The sequence below is a fragment of the Camponotus vicinus genome, unplaced genomic scaffold, assembly GCF_025532165.1.
Source record: "Camponotus vicinus isolate PSW18456_S1 unplaced genomic scaffold, iyCamVici1.0 SCAF_14, whole genome shotgun sequence".
Lineage (NCBI taxonomy): Eukaryota > Metazoa > Arthropoda > Insecta > Hymenoptera > Formicidae > Camponotus > Camponotus vicinus.
This window is the reverse complement of record NW_028141950.1, coordinates 14,302,228-14,319,483: the sequence shown is the minus strand read 5'-3', so window position 1 is coordinate 14,319,483 and position 17,256 is coordinate 14,302,228. Positions and strand designations below refer to the sequence as shown.

Genomic DNA, 17,256 nt, shown 5'->3' with positions numbered 1-17,256 from the left:
TGGGCGTATCCGTCATTATTAACGGCACTTTATTTTTCCGTGATAATTTGTTTTTCTGGCAAGATTCACATTTTGCTATATATTGTTCGACATCTTTTGTTAGACCTTTCCAATTATGTTGAAGTCGAATTCGTTTTATTGTTCGTTCGATTCCTTGATGCCCCCCTATAGGTGCATCATGATATTCGGCTAGAATTTGTTTTTTCTCTGTTTCCGAATATATCTTTATGTTATCTGTGTTGGTTTCTTCTTCTCCTTCTTCTTTTTCTATTAATAAAATGTCTTGGTCATCCTTTTCTGTGGATGGTCCCGGTATCGCGTTGAGACTTAAGGCGTCGGCATTCGCGTTTGCTCGCCCGGCTTTATGTATAATTTCATAATCATACTCTTCGAGTTTCAATCTCCATCGGATTAATCTCGATCCGGGATCATTTACATTAAATAACCATATTAACGGTTTGTGGTCAGTTATTATTTTGAATTTTGTTCCGTAAACATACGGTCTGAAATGTTTTACTGCCCAAACGATAGCTAATAATTCCTTTTCGGTTGTATTATAGTTTTGCTCTGCTTTTGTCAGTACTCTGCTGGCGTAAGCAATCAGTCGGTCGTTGCCTACCTTTCCCTGTGATAACACTGCTTCGATTGCATAGTCGGAGGCATCAGTGGTCACAATAAATTCTTCTGTGAAGTCGGGATATTTTAGCACTGGTGCAGTCATTAATTTTTCTTTTAGTCCTTCGAATGCCGCTTGCTACTCCGTTGTCTATTCGAATTTTTCTGTTTTCTTAGTTAACTTTGTGAGCGGCTTAGCGATTCGCGAGAAATTCTCTATAAATTTCCTATAGTATCCCGCTAGCCCTATAAAGGATTGAATATTCTTGACCTTTTTTGGGATCGGAAATTCTTTTATTGCGGTTAATTTTGACGGATCGGGTGATATTCCATTTTCTGAAATTATATGTCCCAGATAAATCACTTCTTTGCGCAAAAATTCGCATTTATCGGGTTGCAACTTTATATTAGATTAGATTTTCGTAATTTTTGTAACACTTCTTTAAGTCGTTCATTATGTTCTTGTAAACTTGATCCGTATATCACAATATCGTCGAGATATATCAGGCATCTGAGTCCTTGTATTCCTGTTAAGACGGAGTTCATTAATCTTTGAAATGCTGCTGGCGCATTCCTTAGTCCGAACGGCATTCGATTAAACTCCGTAATGACCGTAGGGAGTTGAAAAAGCTGTTTTATTTTTATCCCGTTCAGCCATTGGGATCTGATGATATCCTGACGCTAAATCTAATGTAGTGAAATATTTTGCATTTCCTAGCTGGTCTAGAATATCAGTTATGTTAGGCAGAGGAAATGAATCTCCTATTGTTAATTCGTTGAGCTTCCGAAAATCTATTACTACTCGGAGCTTTGGTTTTCCTGATGCGTCTGTTTTTTTCGGTACCACTAGCAATGGTGCATTCCATTGACTTGTGCTAGTCCGTATGATTTCATCTTTTAGCATTTCATTTATTTGTCGATTGACTTCCGTTTTATGTTTCTCTGGCAAGCGATATGGTCTCACGTTCACCGGCGCGGTGTCAGCACGTGTGTTTATTTCATGCTCTACCGTCGCAGTGCATGTCAGTGGTTCTCCCTCCAAGTGGAATATGTCACTGTAATCTTCGCAGAGTTTTAAGAGTGTCTGCTTCTCTTCTGTGTTGAAATGTTGCGTTCGCAGTAATTGTCAGATTTGTTGTTTACGGGGAATGGTATTTTTAATTTTCCTTCCTGTTTCTATTATGTTTATTTCCTTCCTGTTTCTCTCCATGTCTTCCAGGGTGACTATTGGAGTGGGCATTTCAATCACGTTATCTGTTGTATTTATTATGCTCACAGGGCATGAGAAGTTTTTTGTTTCTACCAGGCAGCTTCCAATAAGAACTCCTGGTGCTGTTTCTTCAGTTCGGATTCCTACTTGATTGTGGTTGGTTGCGGCTCGTATAATTGTTTCGCTACGTGGCTTTAAAGTAATTTTATTACATGGATGTAATTTTAATATGCTATCCTTTATCGTTATTTGATTTTTCTCGTAGTCATATTCTGCCGTTTGCTTTCTAAGGAAATCTAATTGTAGGATTCCTTCGTGCTCTACCGCTACGTTGTCTTTTACTATGTAAAAAGCGTGTTTAATTTCATGGTTATTAATTTTAATTGTAGCGTACATTTTCCCGAGTGTATATACTTTATGTCCGCTTATTCCGGTAAGTGCAATTTTCTCCTCGTAGATCGGTGCGCTATCTATTAGATTTTTTAATTTGATTAAAGAAATTGTCGATCCGGAATCATATAACATATTGAGTTTTCCGTTTTTTACTTCGCGAATTGGTAGTGTTATTTGCAGCAGTTCGTCTTTGGTCGGTGCAGGCAGATCTTTAATATGCGTTACCCGATATTCTAAGGCAGGTCGCGGGTGCTTCTTTCTTGCTTCCTCCTGCTCTTCTTCGCTATTGCTGGCAAAGTCAGTGCTCTTTTTCCGTTGCCTATACGGAGCCTTTTGCTCACGCTTGTCTTCTTGGCGATTAGTTTTATTAAACGGGTTAGGATTGTTATTATTATTATTGTTATTTATTTTGGAACGTCCATTCAAATTCCAACACTCTTCACGGGTGTGTCCGGTCTTTTTGCAATATTTACAAAATTTACTTAAAGTATTTACTCGCGGATTTCCTCCCGGTTTTGGTAACGTAAGTTTGCTACTTCTGCAATCACGTCCGTAATGCCCAGATTTTCCGCATTTATAACATTGGATAACTGTATCGCGATTAGGTCGCGTGTGTTTTATGTCGTTTTTGTTTTTGTTAGGGAAACCGTATGCTCGGGTTACTGTCGGCCCGATCAGCTTTTTTTCAACGCGCCGTTTCATACGGAAGGCCAGTAGGAAGCCAGCATGCACGCGAATACCTCCACCGGCACTTATTTGGTCAGCGAGCGACCTTTCAGGGATTCTCCGTGGCAATCGGCATTGCATCCATCGAATGAGATACCAACATCGCTCTGGAGTGTCGCATATCACTGTGTTAAAAAGCAGCATTAGGTATGAGGTCTGGATAACTCAGTGGTCTAGAGCAGTTGCCCGGAAAGCGAAAGACTCGGGTTCGATTCCCGATCCAGCCACTTGCGCCTCACATATTTTTCTAGTCTGCGAATATTGTTTTCTAGCAATTATTCGTTAGGGTGAAAAGTGTGTGAATGTTCTCTCCACAGGATATGCGTCGATGCCGTTGCCACGGATGGATTCTATCGCTCGTTGATCAAATGGGCGTAAAGACACGTTCGACCTCCTCCCACATACATCCCTATCTTTCTCTGGACGATTTCTTCAACGCGCTCGCGCCGTTTATCGCTTCTTGGAGAGTAGTGTATCTTTGTGAACGCACGAGAATTTTTAATTCATCTCGCAATCCGATTTGATAATTTATTAATGCTTGTTTTTTAATTGTTTCCTGAATCGCCTTTTTAAATGAAGGAGGGCGTTCTTCTCCTTCTACCATGGATTCATATAGTTTTATGGCTAATATATCGATGCGTTGCCCGAAAGCGTAAACGGTTTCACTCGATTTCTGCTTTAAAGAATTAAATTCTATCTGTAAATGTGTCGTGCTCTGTTTTGTCTGGTAGCAAGTTTCAAGTTGTTGCTTCAGTTCTTCGAACGTTTGTATGTCTCGCGTCTCGAATTCTTGCATAGCTTTGCCTTTTAATTTAGTATATAGAATTGCTTGCATTAACGATTCTTCGTCCGCGGGATTTATATTTTGTACCGCGTATGTACAAGCATTAAAGAACTCTTGTAATTTATGTCGCGATGTTCCATCGAATTCTGGAATCATTGTTCGCGCTTCCTTCAACGGTAAATAGTGCGGAGCGGTGCTACGCCTATGTCTTATATCTCGTTCGGTGCGACCGTACGTTATGTCGAGGGGAACGTCATCTGGATTTGCTCGTGTTTCATTAAAATTTCCTCGATTAGTACGCAAGTTATGCATTTGTTCGCGTAAATTTCTCATCTCTTCTTGCATTTCGCGGAAACTATGTACGAGTTCGGTTAATAAGATATTACTCGTGTTTTCGGCCGGGTGATCTGTGCCTTCGTAATTCGCGGCAGCCTCTTGTCCGGCTTGTGTACGTAAGCGTTCGATTTCTCTATCGACGGCTTCGGGTTGGATATTATCCATATTTCTTTCCGGATTTGGCTCGAAAATACTAAGATCGACGGATAATGGCGAATAAGTTCTTCTAAAAGTGATTCGATTAACGCTTCGTTCGTTTAGTTCGAAATTATCGTTATTGTCTAGTTCGCGCGCTTCGGACGATTCGGAACTCGAATAGCAGTCTTCTAAATTTTTTCGTACGCTATTTCGGATGTCGCGAGCAGCTTCTTCCGCTACTTGTATCGGTGTTACAAGTCCTAATCTATTTGCCAATCGTGCTGGCTCGCTCAAAAATCGCGGACTTTGGAATCTAACTCGCTTTAGTTGTTCCGACATTTAATTATAAATTTGCGACTTACATTAGTAGTACGATGACTCGCATGGTCGCGTATCGGGTCGCTCGATTGCTGACGCTGCGTGTTGATATGTTGGGTCGTTGTCCCACGGTGACGCGTTGTCCGTCGGCGATGCGTTGCCTCTGCGAAGGTTGTGGATCAGTGCTGGTCCTTGAGCGCTGGTGTCCCCTTTCGACTTTCAGCTGCTTGACCGTGATTCCTTATCTGCTTTCCGTCGTCCGTATGTGTTGCGTGTTTGGTGGCTTGTTTTAGTCCATCCGCTTTAATATATTTGCTTTCTTAAGCTTCCTTTTGATGTATTTTTTAATTTGTATTTTTCTTTTCTGTTCCAGCCGTTAGTGGTCTGAATTCGGCGGTTCTTCCGGCGTGCATCCCTCCGCTGCCACCAATATGTTGTGCCGGGAGCGGCACGGGATGTGGGGAGCAGTCGGGAGATATAAAATATCTCAGGTCGCCGAAGGATCAGGAGCCGGGGTTTCGGCTGCTTTTAATAATTTAATAATTTTTGTTTAATTATACCTTGTATTTAATCTTCGGAATATACATCAATTTGTACAGAAGCCTCTCTTATTTCTGCTGATTTAGTTGAGTTTTTCCGCCGTGTCCTTCGTCTTCGATAATAATCTTTAAAACAGTTTTCTTATAACACGTGATCGGTTCGCACTTAACACTGATTACACTTGCTTTACGACTGTTCGCTGTGCTCCTCCGTTGGTTCGTATTTAAACCCTTGTTTGAGGAAGCTTTTTGAGAGGGGGACCGCTTAGTAACATGGCCACACGGGGTCATGGTGCGGTCAAATTGAAGTGCAAGCGAAGATGATTTGGTATCGAAATCCTTCGTTGCACTTCCGCGTTTTTTGGCGAATTCGCTGGTGGTTCGCTGAGACAGTGACTTTATGAGGTGAATACTCGATATCGTATTTAGCAATAATATTTTATGCTAACGTTTTAATATTTTAATTATGTACGGGTTATAGTCTGTGAGACTATAACAAATACGTCTAATGGATATCGAATGGAAGTAAGAAATGCGGAACTGTAAATCTCTAATAGACGTCTATAGGAGGTTACATGGACGTCTAATAGAGGTTTTGAATCTCCATGATGGACGTCTAATGGACATCCATTAGAGGTTTTTGTTCCGTGTGGGCCTCGTTTCGCATAAAAAGTTGCAAACCTATGTGGAACTGTACAATAATAGACCTCGTTTCGCGCTGACTCAGGGGTGGTGTGAGGTGGACCCACAGATATCTATACTATAACTAGATCGCTAACTCCCATTGATTTTGTACATAAAATGTGTTCCCGAAAACCGTGTAATATGGCGGTCGCGCATGCGTAATATTGGTAGAAAACTAATATGGTGGACACTTGTAGCCAGCTAATATTTAAGTTTTCACCTTAAAACTTGTACTTTTTACATTATAAACTTTTAATTTTGTAATAAAATAAATATAAATATATATATAAATGTTATATACATATATTTTTAATCTTTATATATTTTTAATCTTCTATATATATTTTCAATCTTGATTTTAATTATATCATATACCTTTTAAATATATTTTGATATATTTTATCTTTAAAGGCTGTGATAAATTTTAATTAAAAACGAAGAACATTATATATTATTTAAAAATAACTTATATTCAACTGTAAGTTTATACACAAATTACATACTTATGTACATTGTACATAACATCAACCAATCACAAACGTAACTGCTGTCCACCAACGTTACGCATGCGTGAGAATTTAGTACATAAATTTCGTGGACATGTATTTGACGCAAGTTAGCAGTCTAGTATATAGTATAGATGTCTGTGGGTGGACCTCCCTTTGCATAGAAAGTTAAAATAACCTTGACCTTCTTAGAAGTCAAATCAACATTGCTTGGGAATTCGTATAGTCGCATGTTGTATATATGCTTTTGTTAATAACTTTTTAATAACCAACGAGCGACGGCTAAAATCTTTTGAATGTTTCTCAGGACAGTGATCTTGACAACTTATGTCAAGGCCAAGACGATTCGACCCTGGTGTCGTTTTCTAAAGTTTTACCAATTATATATTATTTACAAAACTTTTTTGTTAGTAACTTTTGAATAAACAACGAAGAACGGCTAAAACTTATTGAACATCATTATTACCTTTACAACACATGTCAAGATCAAGTTCATTAGCTCTCTGTTTTTTTATAAATTTCTATTATTTTGTAATATTTTTATTTATAACTTTTAAACAATTGAAAAACTCAGATGTGCGACCTTGAGCGTATCCAACTGACCTTAATACATATAATCTCACTAGGCTATGTGCAAAGTTTCATCCCAATCGAAAGAGTGTGTCATTCGAAAGAACACTGCAACATTGCTACAATATTACAATGTAATGTTGTAGAGATATTGCAAAGACATTATTTTACAATATTACTTTAGCAATGTGTTACAGCAACATTTTAAAATATTATTGAAATACCAAAATATAGGCATGGTACGCGTATTACGAAGTTACATTCTAAGATATTCAATATTGAACAGTTATAATTTATAGTTTATTACATATACTAATTTTTAATGGTATTTATTCGGAAAAGAGGCGACCTCATCGATTTCAATGACCTTAAAATATGTTGTCAAGGTCATTATTTTGAACAACTCTTCCTATACATGTTACCGCCGCTCGGCTTTAGTTTCCGAGATATACGCAAAAATATTTATAACACCATATATTTAATGGTATGTTGCTTTTTGGGGTTTGGGTTAAATTTAAATTACATTAGAATTAATTTTAAGTTATATTTGCTTAAAGGTAAATGTTTGAAATAATTTGAATCGCATTTTTAATTTAATTAGTTTCTCTATCGAGAGCGCCCGATACGATAAAGACAATATGCTTTTGTTATGGTTGTTATGTACATGTCTTTTGAGTGAGATATATGATAATAAAAACGTTCCAATTTAATTTGAGAAATAATATTTGTACGAGTTCAATTTCAAGAAACATTTTGGTCCTTCGAGCCGGATATAGAGAGCATATCTCTGTGAATGAACTAGAATTTAAAAAATAAGGATTAACCACTAGGAAAGACTTTTAATAAGTATCATAACCATGATCGACGTCAACAAATTACGGAAACAGAGAGGCTATATCAAGGGCAAGTTAATTAAAATCAAGCAAGCATTAGCACAATTCCACGACCAAGCTGCGGCTACGCTCAACAAGGAGGACGCTGAGGTTCGATTGGAACAACTCGATTAAGTAATTCATGAATTTCAAATAATTCAACAGCAAATAATCAACGAAATCGATGAGCCATCAGTAGCCGATGTTACTGCCGAGGCTGAATTCGAAGAAAGAAGTTTATCAGTACGAGCAGTGCTAAAACGCATCATAAATACATCAAAGAATACTAATGTCGAAACCACATCGAGTGACGGCAACAGCTTATGCAACTTCTACAAAAACAAATGACAATTATGGAAAGATATGAAACGAGTAACATTCCACAAGCACGAGCAACTTCCGATTCATTACGAAATCAGGAAGATGACAATGCATTAGGAAATTTACTACGAGCTCAAAATGAGATATTACAACGTTTCTCCGATGGCAATATGGAAGACGGCACTAGTATTGGAAAGCGAGTCAAGCTACCGACCATTAAATTGCCTACGTTCGATGGAAAAATCGAAGAATGGACAAAATTTTCTGACGCATTTACAAAAACAATTCACGATAATTTAGCCTTGCCTAATATACAAAAATTCATTTATTTGCGTTCATGTGTCACAGGTGCAGCCGCAAGAAGCAATTGAAGATATTGAGTTATTCGATGACAATTATTTAGTAGCTTGGGAACAACTACAAAAAAGATTCGAAGATTCAGGTATAATAAAAAGGAGACATATTCAATGTTTATTCGAGATGCCTTTAATTGATAAGGAGTTAGCTACTGCGATATTAAATTTGGTTGATCATGTCAATAAACATATACAAATGTTAAAAAGACTTGGTGCACCAACGAATTCATGGGGTGATTTACTTTTATATATGGTGGAAAGTAAATTAAATAAGACAACTTTACGAGCATGGGAAGAAAGAACTAGTATTAAGGTCGCCGTTACAAATGAAAATGAAATCAGTCAAGATTCTAATTTCGATGAGCTAATGGAGTTTTTGATTCAACGATGTCACGCATTGAAGCGCATTGAAAGCAGTAAGGCCAAGGTAAATCACGATGTTGGTAAAACCTCGAAAATTCAAGGACAATTTCGGTCGCACAGTAAAATCAATCAATCTAAAGGTAATTTATCAGACAAGGTTACTTCATTGGCAAGTTCAGTGACTTCAGGTGCATGTTTTTTATGCAATGAATCACATCTTTATAATTGTGCTAAATTTCTTTCTATGACTGTGGAAGAACGTTTTAAAGAAGCTCGACGTCTTAAACTGTGCATAAATTGTTTGAGAAACGATCATTTCTCAAGGAACTGCAAACACGGCTTTTGTTGCGAATGTTCTGGCAGACACAATACTTTGCTACATCGACCAACATCGGAGAAGCAACCAATAGTTAATGAAGCAGCCAAAAATTCTACTACCGACAGCTCTACAAGAACAACTTGCCATTCGTCTGGTACATCCAGGTGCAATATACTTATGGCTACAGCAATTGTCGATGCTGTAAATCAAGAAGGTTTTAGTCTTTCAATTCGTGTATTATTAGATAGCGCTAGTGAGGCTAATTTAGTAACAAGGCATATACAAATTAAAAGTAACAAATTAAATTTAAATCGAAATATGACGTCCGAAATCGTATCAGGTATAAATGATACTGAAACTCAAGTACGTCAGTTCACAAATATTGTTATAAAATCTAAGTACTTGAAATTTCAAATTAATGTATAATGTTTAGTTATGCCAAAAATAACTAGAAATTTGCCTTCAAAGGAAATAGACAAAGATGATTTGAATATCCCTACAAATTTGCATTTAGCCGATTTTGAATTTAACAAAAGAAGTTCAATAGATTTACTTATTGGAGCAGAATTCTTTTTCGAGTTGTTAGAAGAAGGTAAAATTGATTTAGGTAAAAATAAACCATTTTTACAAAATACTAAGTTCGGTTGGGTAGTATCAGGTCCAATTTCTAGAAACGAGCATAGTCATACTAGTTCATTTCAAGGAATAAATGTTTTGCATTCTTCTCTAGTAGAAAATGAAAATTTAAATGAAACTTTAATACAATTTTGGGAAGTAGAGAATTTTATGGAAACCTCCAAAAATACATGGTCAATTGAAGAAACAATGTGCGAAAAAATATATACAGATACAACAACACGAAATAAAGAAGGTCGATTTGTAGTGAGTTTACCAATTAAATCAGAAAATATGAATATTGGCGAAACAAGAAACGCAGCACTTAAGCGTTTAAATCAAATCGAGCGACGTTTTAAAAATAAATTATATCACGAATGTTATGTACAATTTATGGGCGAATATCTAAATTTAGAGCATATGTCTCTAGTCGAATCTTGCAACGTTGATGACAATAAACGAATTATTTATCTACCTCATCATGGTGTAATTAAAAAAACAAGTTTGACAACAAAATTGCGTGTAGTTTTCGATGCTTCTAATAAAAGTAGCACTGGCATTTCCTTAAATGATATGTTAATGATTGGTCCAACTTTGCGAGATAATCTGATACAAATATTATTGAGATTCAGATTTTATAATATAGCTCTTATCGGTGATCTAGAAAAAATGTATCGACAAATATTAGTACGTACATGCGATAGAGATTATCAGAGAATCTTATGGTGATTTTCAATGAATGATCCAATTCAGGAATATAGATTAAATACTGTAACATATGGACAGGCTAGCGCTTCATATTTAGCTATTAGAAGTGTACGACAATTGGCCGAAGAAGGCAAGGATATTTTTCCTTTAGCAACTAAATGTATGTTAAACGATATGTACGTTGATGATATTATTAGCGGAGCGCAAAATATAGATGAAGCCAAGGCGTTACAAAATCAAATATCCGAATTAATGAGTAAGGGATGTTTCAAAGTTCACAAATGGCAATCTAATGTTATGGAGGTTCTACATGATTTAAACAAACAAGAAAGGATTTCAGGAGTGAATTTAAAACTCAACGATACTATAAGAACACTTGGTTTAGTTTGGGATCCGAATACTGATATGTTCACAGCAAAGTTTCACAAGGAAGTTTATTCAAAACGAGAGTTACTATCAGAAATCAGCAAGCTTTTCGATCCCTTAGGCCTCTTAGGTCCCATTATAACATTAGCAAAATTGTTAATGCAAGAAACTTGGAAGGAAAATATTGATTGGGATCACGAGTTACCCGCAAATATTTTAAATCGATGGAATAAGCTCAAAAATGAATGATCAAATTCCAATATTTTTTATATACCTCGTAAGATTTCCAGTAAAAATATTTCTAATGATTTGATTTTATATGAATTTTGCGACGCGTCTAAGGATGCCTATGGAGCATATATTTACGTTAAGACTCGAGATAAGGAAAAGCAAGTAACACGATTGTTATGTTTCAAATCACGTGTTGCTCCGATCAAAACCGTTTCAATTCCACGTTTAGAATTATGCAGCGCGTTACTTTTATCACGTTTACTACAACAAGTGAAACAAGCTTGTAAATTTGAATTCCATGAAATATTTGCCTTTACAGATTCTTTGATTACTTTATATTGGATAAAGGGAAACTTATCACGATGGAAACCATTTGTTGCTAATCCAGTTTCTGAAATTTTTAGCATTTTACCGGCGGAAATGTGGGCGCACGTCAAGAGTGAAGACAACCCTGCGGATTTATTGTCAAGAGGAGCATTTCCCAAAGTACTTCAAACTTGCAGCATATGATGGGAAGGTCCGTCATGGATATCTAATGATTCGGTCAGGATTCAATCTCAATTAGATTTCACTGAAGCACATTTTACTAAAACGAAGGAAATCAAGGTCGAAGAAAGAAATTCTAAATCGTCTTGCCACAATATTATAACACAAGAATCTATTTTCCAAACTTTATATTCTAGAATATCTAATCTGAGCAAAATAGAACGTATATTTGCATACTGTCTTCGATTTATTTTTAATTCCAGATCTAGTGATAAGAAGCAAGTTGAACATCTAAGTGTAGCTGAAATTGAAACAGCAAGATTATATTTAATCAAGGACATGCAAAACCAGGCATTTTGTAGTGAAATTTCAACTCTACGACAAAACAAAAATTTGAAAACATCTAGCAAGTTATTATCTTTACATCCTTTCATAGATGGCAAAGATCTGCTCAGGGTAGGAGATCGATTACGTCATGCGCCACTATCATTTGCTCAAAAACATCCTATTTTATTGTCCTCCAATCATATATTAACCAGACTATTGATCGAGAGAGAGCATAAACGTCTTCTGCATTCTGGCCCACAAGCACTTTTAGCGGCTATTCGTCGAAAATATTGGCCTTTACGTGGAAGGGATATCGTTCGTAAGATTTATCATTCCTGTGTATGGTGTTTACGCAACAGTCCTCATTCATCCTTACAATTAATGGGAGATTTACCCGTTGATCGTGTTACACCAATGCGACCATTTTTTATTTGCGGCGTAGATTTTGCCGGTCCTATTATTACCTTGCTAAATAAGGGACGAGGTCGCAAAACCAACAAAAGTTATATTGCATTGTTCATTTGCTTTGCAACAAAAGCTATACATTTAGAAGCAGCGAGTGATTTGAGTACCGAAACTTTTTTAGCAACTTTAAAACGTTTTATAGGAAGAAGAGGTTGTCCACAAAAAATTTACAGTGACAACGCTACTAACTTCAAGGGTGCTCAACGAGAAATCAGCGAAATATATACATTTCTTCATCATCAAGTAAAGGGACCATTAAGCAACAACTTGACAACAGAAGGAATTCAATGGATTTTTATTCCACCTTATTCTCCTCATTTTGGTGGACTATGGGAAGCAGGTGTAAAATCTTGTGAAAATCTTCTAAGAACTGTGATGGGAAATTCCTTATTCACCTTTGAAGAATTATGTACCGCGCTTGTACAAGTTGAATCCTGCTTAAATTCACGTCCTTTATATGCTTTGTCGAATGATCCATCTGATTTAGAGCCTCTTACACCAGGACATTTCCTCATAGGAGGACCAATCACATGTCTTTCAGAATCTGACCTCAAGGATATAAATATTCATCGTTCAAATTGATGGCAACTAGTGCAAAAAACATTTCAAAATTTCTGGAAAAGATGGGCGGCTGAATATATTAGTTCTTTGCAAGGACGTTCTAAATGGAGAAAAATTCAACAAGATCTTCAAATCAACGATTTAGTTATTCTACAAGAAGAACACACTCTATCCTATCAATGGAAATTAAGAAGAGTCGTTGAGTTACATCGAGGAAAGGATAATTCTGTTCGGGTTGTATCTGTTAAAACTGCAAATGGCATAACAAAGCGTGCTATTAATAAGCTATGTAAACTACCAGTTAATGATAAAGGAAAAGATTATTACTAATCTTGGTGGGCGATATGTTTGAAATAATTTGAATCAATCGCATTTTTAATTTAATTAGTTTCTCTATCAAGAGCGCTCGATACGATAAAGACAATATGCTTTTGTTATGATTGTTATGTACATGTCTTTTGAGTGAGATATATGATAATAAAAACGTTTCAATTTAATTTGAGAAATAATATTTGTACGAGTTCAATTTCAAGAAACAGTAAATATCTAGAATCTAGAAGAACGGCAATCTCACCATGTATCAAGGTCAAGGTCATTGATAAGGTTGCCATTCTTCTAGATATTTACCTTACTTTTTTAATGAAGGCAACTTTAAACTAACTAATATAAGCGTTTTGGATTACGCATGAATCAAGGACGACGCGCGCAATTTGCGCAGCGTGTCAGCATAAATTTGCAATTAACACATATTTTTTTTTTCTTAAAAACAACTGTTTTCTTTACATCAATTGGTTCCACATTATTTTGTGCATAAAAGTTAAGGTAAAAATTGAGTTAAGAAATGAATATTTTACTAGGTTATTTATGGTTTATGTAAAATTAAGAAATTATTTCAAGTCTTATAACTCGAAAAGTACTTAATAAAAGGATACTTTATTATAGTGTTTTAGATAGCCCTCGAGATAAGCTACAAAAATATGCAATAAATAAATAGGGGATTCCATTTAAGAAAACAAAGTTGAATTTTATATGACCTTGACCCTTCCACTCAAAGTCAAACGGATATGACTACTTAATTGAACTTTTAAAACTCTACAACTTTTGTCTGAAATATTTTTTCCTGAAATACTTTCTTAAAGAAATATTCTACTGGAAAAACTTAAAATGAGAAATCCTGTATATAAACAGGGTGTCTCTAAAATCTGATCCAATCATTGGATCTTGGAAACGGTTTTAGATATGGAAAAACGTTTCAGACCAAAGATATAGGATATTAAAGAGGATAGATTATGAAAATATAGACTTGACCTTGAATGACCTTTTCAAGGTTAAGTCAATGTGATCTATGTTGTCTTAAATGGAACTCTCCTTTTTTATTGTATATTTTTTTATTGAATATCCTTGTTGAGACATTTTCAGAACATTATAATAAAGTATTTTTTCATTTCAAGTATTTTAAGTATTTTAAGTATTTTCAAGTATTTTACAAGTTATGAGGCTTAAAATAATTTCTTAATTTTACATAAACTATAAAAGTCTCTAAAGTTTGATCCAATCATTGAATCTTGGAAACAACTTTAGATATGGAAAAAACTGGATGGTTTTAAATAAAGATTGTGGGATATTAAGGAGTATGATATGTATATACAGGGTGTTTGCAATTAATTTGCAATTAACAATTACATTTTTTTTTTTAAACAACTATGTTTTTTCTTTACACCAATTGATTCCTCTTATTATTTTGTACATAAAAGTATTAAGGTAACATAATCGAAAAATGAATATTTTACTAGATATTTTATGGTTTATGTAAAATTAAGAAATTATTTCAAGCCTCATAATTCGAAAAGTACTCAATGAAGAAATACTTTATTACAGTGTTTTGGAAAGCTCTCGAGATAAGCTACAAGAATAAGTAATAAAAAATAGGGGGTTAATTTAAAAAATAGGGGGGTAATTTAAAAAATTGAAGGTGACCTTCACGTGACCTTCAAACGACTTTTCAAGGTCAAACCACTGACACCATCTTATGGACCCTTCAAGCCATACAACTTTTGTCTGAGACATTTTCCGCTATCGCCCCTACCTGAGGAGATATTCCCGTGGACGGATTAAAATGGCCCACCCTGTATATATGTATATACAGGGAGCCATTTTAATTAACGCACGCAATTATTTCGGAAACAAAGCATTTTAGAGAAAAATGTTTCAGACAAAAGTTTTATGGTTTCGAGGGGGCCATAAGATGGTATCATTAGTTTGACACTGAAGAGTCATTTGAAGGTCACGTGAAGGTCACTTCAATTTTTTTAAATGGAACACCCTATATATTTTTGCACACTCTTGTAGCTTATCTCGGAGAGGAATCAATTGGTCTAAAGAAAACACATAGTTGTTTTGAAGAAAAAATATGGAATTGTTAATTGCAAATTACATATTTTTTCTTCAAAACAACTATGTGTTTTCTTTAGACCAATTGATTCCTCTCATTATTTTGTACGTAAAAGTATTAAGGTAAGATAATCGAAAAATGAATATTTTACAAGATATTTTACGGTTTATGTAAAATTAAGAAATTATTTCAAGCCTCATAACTCAAAAAGTACTTAACGAAGAGGTACTTAATTATAGTGTTTTGGAAAGCTCTCGAGATAAGCTACAAGAGTGTGCAAAAATATATAGGGTATTCCATTAAAAAAAATTGAAGTGACCTTCACGTGACCTTCAAATGACTCTTTAGTGTCAAACCAATGATACCATCTTATGGCCCCCTCGAAACCATAAAACTTTTGTCTGAAACATTTTTCTCTAAAATGCTTTGTTTCCGAAATAATTGCGTGCGTTAATTAAAATGGCTCACCCTGTATATATATATATATATATATATATATATATATATATATACACATATATATATATATATATATATATATATATATTAGGCCTCCTAAGTATTCGGGTAAATTATTATCCGAGTATCCGAGATCGATTACACTTCGGATCTCAAATTCGGGTTATCCGAATCCGCGAATCTTATGAGATACACGAACATTTGAAGCGTCGGATCCAGATTCGCGTTTTCGCGGAACCGAATCTAAGATTGCGGCGAGATCGGTCAGCGTAGCGTAGTAAGCCTAGATTTCTCTCAACAATTTGACAATCAATAAATCAATATATTTTATTTGTCATGTCACATCACATCATCTGAGCCGATTGCCGGGGATCGTACATTTCTACGGATTTCTGAAGAATTATCGTTTTATTTCGTTATGTTTATATTTATACTGTTTATTTGGTTTACATTTTGGAAAAGGTCTCTTCGTATTATTTTTTCGCTCGCATTTATATAATTTAAATAATGTTCACACATTTTCGCGTAAATTTTTATTAATTATCCGAATTGGTTATTCTCTCGAAAATGAATATTATATATCAACAATAATTTTTCTTACATTTATCGAGACACTTTACACATTATCTTAAGTTAAGTCTGAAATAAAGCATATATAAAGATCTTTTTTTTCTGCAAAGTGTTGCAAGTTGCGAGAACAAGATGTTAAGCAGTTGGGTTTGGAAGCATTGTCTACGTTCAGCGGATGGTTCAGAAGCAATCTGCAAAATATGCGATATAGTACTTCGGACAAAAGGCTCAACATCCTCTATAAATAATCATCTAAGAATTGTCCATGGCATGATCGAAGACAACGCAGAAAGTAGAAAACGAAGGTAAGCATTCTGTTATATAATTTTATTTACAGTAATATAAAGGGATTTTTACATTAAAAGTAGATATTTTGATAGTAATTTATGCAATTACATTCATCTGACATGGCAAACTGACGTAGCAATCTTTTATATGTTTATATTTTCCTTCAAAGAATAATATTTTCCTGTATAATCCTTTCCTTCCCTTTCCTTTCCTTTTAGTCATATCCTATTTGACTGGACTATAACTATTTCCCTGTGTCCCTGCTCTTGTAAAGAGTAAAGACACATTCATTAATTAAATTTGCACATAAATCAATTAAATTTGCACACAGATCAATAAAAAAATTTTTATTTATTTTTATTACATACTCGTTTCATTTTCGAGAGGATCTTTCAACAATTGTCGATTTTGAAAAAGAAATATAAGTACATTAACATTTTCAGGCAGTAATGAACTTCGTTTAGCAGAAACAATATTTCCTGCTGTCGAAAATACGCGTTCAGCGTTGGCAGAGGTAGACGGAATTCCTAAAAATTTTTTTGCAAGCAAGGCTATAGCGGGAAAGCGTTCTTTGTTCGATTTCCACCATTTAAATATATCACAGTTATGTCCAATCTGCGGTTCGGTTAGATACAGATCAAACTGCGTGTTTGTGTCGCGATTGTTTGGCTGTGTTCCGAAAAGAAAATCAAGGGCACTGCTTGATGCAGGTAAATTGCTACTATTATTGTTATTTGT

The 17,256-nt window shown here is 35.2% G+C and overlaps 1 protein-coding gene across 4 annotated transcripts in view; it reads left to right on the top strand.

Annotated features, from left to right (window-relative positions):
- Nucleotides 1-17,256, top strand: part of Cow (Proteoglycan Cow) — a 319,843-nt gene that overhangs the window by 239,626 nt on the left and 62,961 nt on the right. The window contains exon 10 of one of the 4 annotated variants that reach the window (XM_083088337.1): nt 11,375-11,690. The exons of 2 other annotated variants lie outside the window; for them this stretch is intronic. In XM_083088337.1, the coding sequence (XP_082944463.1) occupies nt 11,375-11,535 (161 nt within the window). In that variant the 3' untranslated portion in view covers nt 11,536-11,690. Of the gene's footprint in view, nt 1-4,893; nt 5,122-11,374; nt 11,691-17,256 lie in introns of those variants that run through there. One more of the 4 variants, XM_083088336.1, reaches the window with a different exon arrangement.